Consider the following 7,674-nt stretch of genomic DNA (forward strand, 5'->3'; position numbering starts at 1 on the left):
CAGGTGTGGTTCAGTAGTTGACTGTTCAGTTTCCATGAGTTTGTCGGCTTTCTGTGGGTAGCATTGTTGTTGCCTTCTAACTTTAATCTGTGGTGATCAGATAGGACACAGGTGGACACTGATATTTTTTTGTATCTGTGGAGGTTTCCTTTGTTTCCAAGTATGTGGTCAATTTTTGAGAAGGTTCCATGAGCTGCAGAGAAGAAGGTATATTCTTTCCTATTTGGGTGGAATGTTCTATAGATGTCTGTTAAGTCCATTTGCTTCATTACCTCCAATAATTCTCTTAATTCTCTATTAGGTTTCTGTCTGATTGACCTGTCCCTTGGAGAGAGAGGTGTGTTGAAGTCTCCTACTACTAGTGTGTTTGGTTTGATGTCTGCTTTGAGTTCTAGTAATATTTCTTTTACATAAGTAGGTGCTTTTATATTGGGGGCGTAGATATTCAGAATAGAGACGTCATCCTGATGAATTGTTCCTGTTATGAGTATAAAGTGACCATCTCGGTCTCTTCTGATTGATTTTAATTTGAAGTCAGTTTTGTTAGAAATTAATATGGCCACACCTGCTTTTTTCTTAGGACCATTTGCTTGAAACACCTTTTCCCAACCCTTTACTCTGAGTAGGTGCCTGTCTTTGTGGTTGAGATGTGTTTCTTGCAAACAGCAGAATGTTGGATCCTGTTTTCGTATCCAATCTTTTAGCCTGTGCCTTTTTATAGGTGAATTGAGCCCATTAATATTAAATGATATTAATGACCAGTGGTTGTTTACTCCGGTTATTCTTATTGCTTTTGGTAGTAGAGATTGTGTGTCTCCCTTCTTTGAGATGTGCTGGTGAAGGGTCACTAGATGCCTGGGTTATTGTAGGCAGTGTTGGATTCCTTGGGTTGTGATTTTCCTTCTATTACTTTCTGTAGGGCTGGATTTGTGGCTACGTATTGTTTAAATTTATTCTTATCCTGGAATGTCTTGTTTTCTCCATTGATAATGAACGATAGCTTGGCTGGGTATAGTAGTCTGGGCTTGCATCCATGGTCTCTTAGCTTCTGCAGTACATCTATCCAGGACCTTCTGGCTTTCATAGTTTCCATAGAGAAGTCAGGTGTAAGTCTGATCGGTTTACCTTTATAAGTTACTTGCCCTTTTTCCTTTGCAGCTCTTAATATTCTTTCTTTAACCTGTATATTTTGTGTTTTGATTATTATATGGCGAGGAGATGTTTTTCTTTGATCCAGTCTGTTTGGTGTTCTGTATGCTTCTTGAATATTTAAATGAATATCTTTAAGTTGGGAAAGTTTTCTTCCATAATTTTGTTGAATATATTTTCTGGGCCTTTGAGCTGTGACTCTTCTCCTTCTTCTATTCCTATTATTCTTAAGTTTGGTTTTTTTATTGTGTCCCATATTTTCTGAATGTTTTGTGTTGCGAATTTGTTGGCTTTGCTGTTTTCTTTGATCTGTTCGTTTATTTTCTCTATGGTGTCCTCAGCATCTGAGATTCTTTCTTCTATCTCTTGTATTCTATTGATTATGCTTGTTTCTGTAGACTCTGCTCGTTGACCTAGGTTTTCCATATCCGGCTGGTCCTCAGTTTGTATTTTCTTCTTGCCTTCATTTCAGTTTTCAATTCTTGAACTGTTTCCATTACCTGTTTGATCGTTTTATCTTGGTTTCCCAGGGTATCATGTACATATTTACTCATTTCTTCAAACTTTTTGTTATACTTCTCATCCATTTCTATAAGGGCATTTTTTACATGTTGTTTAAGGGACTCTATTGCGTTCATAAAGTCAATTTTTTCCACTTCTTCTATGTTAGGTTGTTCAAATACTTCTGTTGTAAGATCCTTGGGTTCTGGTGTTTTCATGTTGTTTTTCAGATTATTGGGTGAGTTCTTGCCTTGGCGTCTGCCCATCTCCTCCTATTAATCCTATCTAATGGGTCTTATAAAAACCGGATCAGGTTTCCCTGCTGGCCCAGGGCTCCGCTTACAAAATGCCCTCGCTCTGTTTCCTGGTTCCTGCCGCCGGCCAAGAACCCTCTCACCCCTCCGAAGGGTCTTCAGGACAGGACCAGGCTCCCCGTTTGCCAGTGACCTGGCCAACCAAAGGCCTACCTCTTTGATTTGATTGCAGTAGGGCGATCTGCTCTCCTTATTGCATGCCTGACCCTGCCGCTTGCGTCTGCTGCCGCGCTGGTCTCCCAAAGCCTCTTCCTGAATGCAGTGTCGCTGCCGTGTCTGGCGCCGCCGCTCCGCCACGTCTGGCCTAATTTAAGCTTCTATATTCATTTCTGTTGAAAGCTTTATTAACTACAAATCCTAGAAATATCCAGTTAGCTTTCTGCTTGATAAGAATCTTCACTTTTAAACTTTTAAACTTTTACTTTGCCTCCAACAACTAAGAAAATATAATTAAAATTATTTATACCCCATAGGTGAAATGTCATCATTGTTGTCCATGTTTAACTTGCCTGATGACCCTTTATGAAATTACTTCAAACACTTTTTTTATTTCCATTTAGATGTTGGTTCCTTTATTGTTGTTCCACCCAAATACATTTAATTTTTAGCTTTTTAAGATCATTATATTATAAAGATTCATTAAATATCAATAATCTTACATTGAACCCAATCTAAGCCAAACCAATCCAGTCCAGCCCAACCCAAATCAAACCAGGGATGGGAGATAGGTCAGTTGGAAAAGTGCTTGCCATGAAAGAATGAGAACCTGAATTTGATCCCCAACAACCAGGTGAAAAACAAGATGTAGTGGTGCTTATTTATAATCTTGGTGCTGAGGAGGCAGAGACAGGTGGATATTTCAGGTTTACTGGGCAGCTAATCTAGTAGAATTGACAAGCCCCATGATCCAGTGACAGACACTATCTCAAAAAAAATGTGAATGGAACTTCTGAGGAATTTCACCTGAGAGTTACCTCTGGCCTTCATACTCACCATTTCTGTGTATGGGTTGGGTGGAAGATTCTTGTATCAGAATCCTGGAACGCTGAATAGTTCTAAAAGTAGTGCTATGCATGCCTGCAATGCAAGAGTACTTTAAGGAACTCCCCCACACCGATGCCAGGAATGGTGTGATAATGTAGACAGAAGAGTACTCAATTATGCTCTGATACAATATAATTTGATTTTAGCATGTATAAACTCTGGAGCCTGGTAAGTTTTACCAACTGCAGAATAATTAGAGTTGAGAAATCACTCCTTGTAGAATGTTGATCCTGTTCTGTTGTAGGGCAGGACTATGTCATCAGTTAAGTCACTATGAGTCAGAGATTCAAGATTTGGGCTGTATCATGCATATCTTCACTCCAGTTTTGAGGATAGTCAGGTAATTCCTACATATGTAGATTATTACAAAGTCAAATTGCAGCCTGAGACTAACATCCAGCAGTAGGCAATTGCTATTTTAATCACTGTGTCATGGAATCTTTGCTTTGGGGAAACCCAAATCAAACATGGAGGGAGGGAGGGAGGGAGGGAGGGACAGAAGAAAGGAAAAGGGAGGGAAGAAGAGAAAGAGATGGGGGGAAGGAGAGAGGGAGGGAGGGAGAGTGGGGAGAAGACCAGACCATAAAGTCAAGAGAATGCCTCTCATTTCTAATGGATTCTAATTCTGATTTCTGTGATTCTAGGTTCTCAGAAACTGTGCTTTAAAACATGGCAGTTACAAGTAACATAACAGAAATAATTTTTCTGGGATTTTCACAGAGTCAGCATGTACAGAAGGTTATTTTTGTGATGTTTCTCCTGATGTATATAGCCATTGTGCTGGGCAACGGCCTCATTGTGGTGACTGTTATGGCCAGCAAAAGGCTCTCTTCCCCTATGTATTTCTTCCTCAGCTACTTGTCATTGGTAGAGCTCTGTTACTGTTCTGTCACAGCCCCCAAGCTCATCTTTGACTCTTTGCTCAAGAGGAAAGTCATTTCCCTTCAGGGCTGCATCACACAGATATTTTTCCTCCATTTCTTTGGTGGCACTGAAATCTTTCTTTTGACAGTGATGGCCTATGACCGCTACGTGGCCATCTGCAAGCCTTTGCACTATGTCACCATCATGAATCGAAGAGTGTGTGGTCTCCTGGTAGGGGCAGCATGGAGTGGGGGCTTGTTGCATTCTGCGGGACAAGCGTTCCTCATTTTCCAACTGCCCTTTTGTGGTCCCAACATCATTGACCACTACTTCTGTGACGTCCACCCAGTGTTGAAGTTGGCTTGCTCAGACACCTTCCTCATTAGCCTGCTAGTCATCATCAATGGTGGCTCCATCTCAGTGATCAGCTTTGCAGTGCTTCTGGCTTCTTATGTGGTCATCCTGCATTCCCTGAGGAGCCACACGGCAGAAGGACGGCGTAGGGCACTGTCTACCTGTGCCTCTCACCTTGCTGTGGTGGGTCTGTTCTTCATACCCTGTTCTTTTGTCTATATGAGACCCTGCATCACCTTCCCTGTGGACAAGATCGTGGCTGTGTTTTATACAGTTGTCACACCTCTCTTGAACCCCATTATTTACTCTTTCAGGAACTCTGAGGTAAAAAATGCCATGAAGAGACTTGCATGGAGGAAGATGACTTGAGAAGAAAAGTAGAAAATTTGGGCAAAACAGAGACAGTAGATGGGAAGTTGGGGATAGCTCAGGTCTCCCTAGATCTTTGCCTTGTTTGACAATGGCCTTATTGAAATTTCCATTTCCTCATATTTATGTCAATAGAAAAACAGTGAAGATATCTAGAGTGGAGTAAGAGGGATATTCTAGTGCCAGAATGGCCTTGAGGTAGATTGGCAAGTCTGGATAAGGGAACTTCTTCAGTATCCCAAGTAAGTCTGGGAAGGTTGAGGAAGGAGACAAAGAAAGAGGAAAATGAAGAGCCAGTGTTCATAGTTTTGTTCTCTGATGTGTCTCAAGTATCTAGAACATTTCTTGGCACTTTGTTGGTATTCCATTAATATTAACTGTTCAAATGAGTGAATGAATATATACTAGTTATGGAAAATGAAAACAATGAAAGCAACTAAAATATGTTACAGAAATATATTTTCTTATCTTGGAACTTAGAAGTTGTGTAGTAACACAATACAAACAGAATTCAAAACTCTGAGAAAATAACAAAGCTATTGTAAATGCATGAATATATGAAAGAATAAACAAATGTCATAGATTCAAAGTAACTGTAAATAAATATAATATAATTATATTATATTATATTCACCAAAACTATTCAGAATCATATCAAATGCTTCCATGCACCTTGACTATTGTAGTGATAAAATGTGTGTGTATGTGTCTGTGTGTGTGTGTGTGAGAGAGAGAGAGACAGAGACAAAGATAGAGAAAAAGAGAGACAGAGAGAGAGAGAGACAGAAAACATGAATCCTTAACCCAAAGGCTGAGTTTCTTCTGGGTATATGAATCAATAACTGAAAATCAGGAAAAAAATTTTTTTTCTTTTTTTTTATTGAGAAAATGAGAAAAAAAGTTTCCACCTCCTCCCAGCCTCCCATTTCCCTCCCCCTCCTCCCACCCTTCTCCCCCTCCCCCCACTCCTTTCCCCCTCCCTCTCCAGTCCAAAGAGCAGTCAGGGTTCCCTGTCCTGTGGTAAGTCCTAGGTCCTCCCCCTCCGTCCATATCTAGGAAGGTGAACATCCAAACTGGGTAGGCTCCCACAAAGCCAGCACATTACGTAGGATCTAAACCCCTTGCCATTGTCCTTGGCGTCTCATCAGCTCTCATTGTTCGCCATGTTCAGAGAGTCCAGTTTTATCCCATGCTTTTTCAGTCACAGTCCAGCTGGCCTTGGTGAGCTCCCAATAGATCAGCTCCACTGTCTCAGTGGGTGGGTGCACCCCTCGTGGTCCCGACTTCTTTGCTCTTGTTCTCCCTCCTTCTGCTCCTCATTGGGACCTTGGGAGCTCAGTCCAGTGCTCCAGTGTGGGTCTCTGTCTCTATATCCATCCATCACCAGATGAAGGTTCTATGATGATATGCAAGATATTCGTCAGTATTGCTATGGGATAGGGTCATTTCAGGTTCCCTATCCTCAGCTGCCCAAGGAATTAACTGGGGACCTCGGCTTGGGCACCTGGGAGCCACTCTAGGTTCAAATCTCGTGCCAACCCTAAGGTGGCTCCCTTAACTAAGAGTTGTGCTTCCGTGCTCCCCTATCCAACCTTCCTTTATCCCAATCCTCCTTTTTCTCCAAGTTCCCCCTTCCTCCCCTTCTCCCTTTTCTCTCCCCATCTCCCCTTACCCCCATCCCACCCCACCCCCAAGATCTCAATTTTCTCCCCGGCAACTTTGTCTACTTTCCATAGCCAAGAGGATAGCTATATGTTTTTCCTTTGGTTCACCTTCTTACTTAGCTTCTTTAGGATCACCAATTGTAGGCTCCGTGTCCCTTATTTATGGCTAGAAACCAATTATGAGTGAGTACATCCCAGATGAATATAGGAAAAAAATTTAAGAGTGCATCAGTACCTGGGGTAGTAGAATTATTGTAGGTCCAATGTCAAGGGCAGGTTGGTAGAAGGTTGAGACAAAGCAACTGAAATCCTACATTAACAGCACCTAAGTACTGCTTTTGAAAATTATTTCCCCTTTCATCTCCTCTCTTCCAACCATTCCATGTAGCATCCTACCCCACTCCCTGTAAAATTTATGTCCTCTTTTTCTTTAATATATATGTATATATATATATACATATATATGTGTGTATTTTAAAATAAATAAATACAGCCCATTCCGCCTATATAAATGTTAATTGTATTTATATGTTTTCAGGGCTGACCATTTGGTTTTGGATAACAAGTTGGTGTGCTCTTCCTGAGCAAAGACTATTTCTCCCACTCTCAGCATTCCTTAGTTGCCTGCAGTTCTTTGTCTAGGGTTGAAGCCTAGTAAGCTTTCCCTCTTCCATGCTGGCATGTCCATTGGTGTCATTTTTGTTCAGCTTTGTTTAGGCAGCCATGAAGGGTAAGACTTGATGGTTGTAATTTTTGACATTTCTAGGAGACAACCTCATAACAAACTCCCTGCTTCTCTGACTCTTATAGGTTCCCTCTTCTACAATGATCTCTGAGCCTTAGGTACAGGAGTTGTGTTGCAGTTGTGCCTATGATCTACCTAGCAATGTGTTCTTTGCTATTTTGGTCATAACATAAATGAGTTGTGTCTCACGAAGTAGGTCTGAATGGTTTAAGAGATCCTTTTGCTATATACCTTTGCCAGCATGTGTATCACCATGACATCTTTTGGTAGTTTCAGGCATTCATGCAATGTACATTCTTAGTTTACCTGAGAGGCTACAATAAGAATACTGGTTTGAAATAAACCACAAATATTTGTTTCTTATTGTTTTGCCAGCTCAAAGTGAAGGCAGCAGAAAAGTAGGTGTCTCTTCAGGACTTGTTTCAAGACACAAGGATACAAGTTGAATTATTTGCCCAAAGAGAAAAGCTAGGAATAGAGATCTGGGTGAGAATGAACCCACAGGCATCTAAGACTGGGCACTGAACTTTTTTTGGATGGTAAAGTGTGACTTTGCAAAGCTGGAAAATCTGGGGTCACAAGTTCTTTCAGACTTTGTCCACTTCTCTATATTATCACACCTGGGCTATGGCCAAGACAGGGCCTCAAAGGACTATCGTGCTTAAATTGC

The 7,674-nt window shown here is 41.2% G+C and overlaps 1 protein-coding gene across 1 annotated transcript; it reads left to right on the forward strand.

Annotated features, from left to right (window-relative positions):
- Window positions 1-3,677: 3,677 nt before the first annotated feature.
- Window positions 3,678-4,595, forward strand: LOC142832858 (olfactory receptor 4X1-like). The gene has a single exon (XM_075943642.1). The coding sequence runs from the start codon at window positions 3,678-3,680 to the stop codon at window positions 4,593-4,595; it is 918 nt and encodes a 305-aa protein (XP_075799757.1).
- The last annotated feature ends 3,079 nt before the right edge of the window (window positions 4,596-7,674 follow it).

Source organism: Microtus pennsylvanicus, chromosome 12, assembly GCF_037038515.1.
Source record: "Microtus pennsylvanicus isolate mMicPen1 chromosome 12, mMicPen1.hap1, whole genome shotgun sequence".
Lineage (NCBI taxonomy): Eukaryota > Metazoa > Chordata > Mammalia > Rodentia > Cricetidae > Microtus > Microtus pennsylvanicus.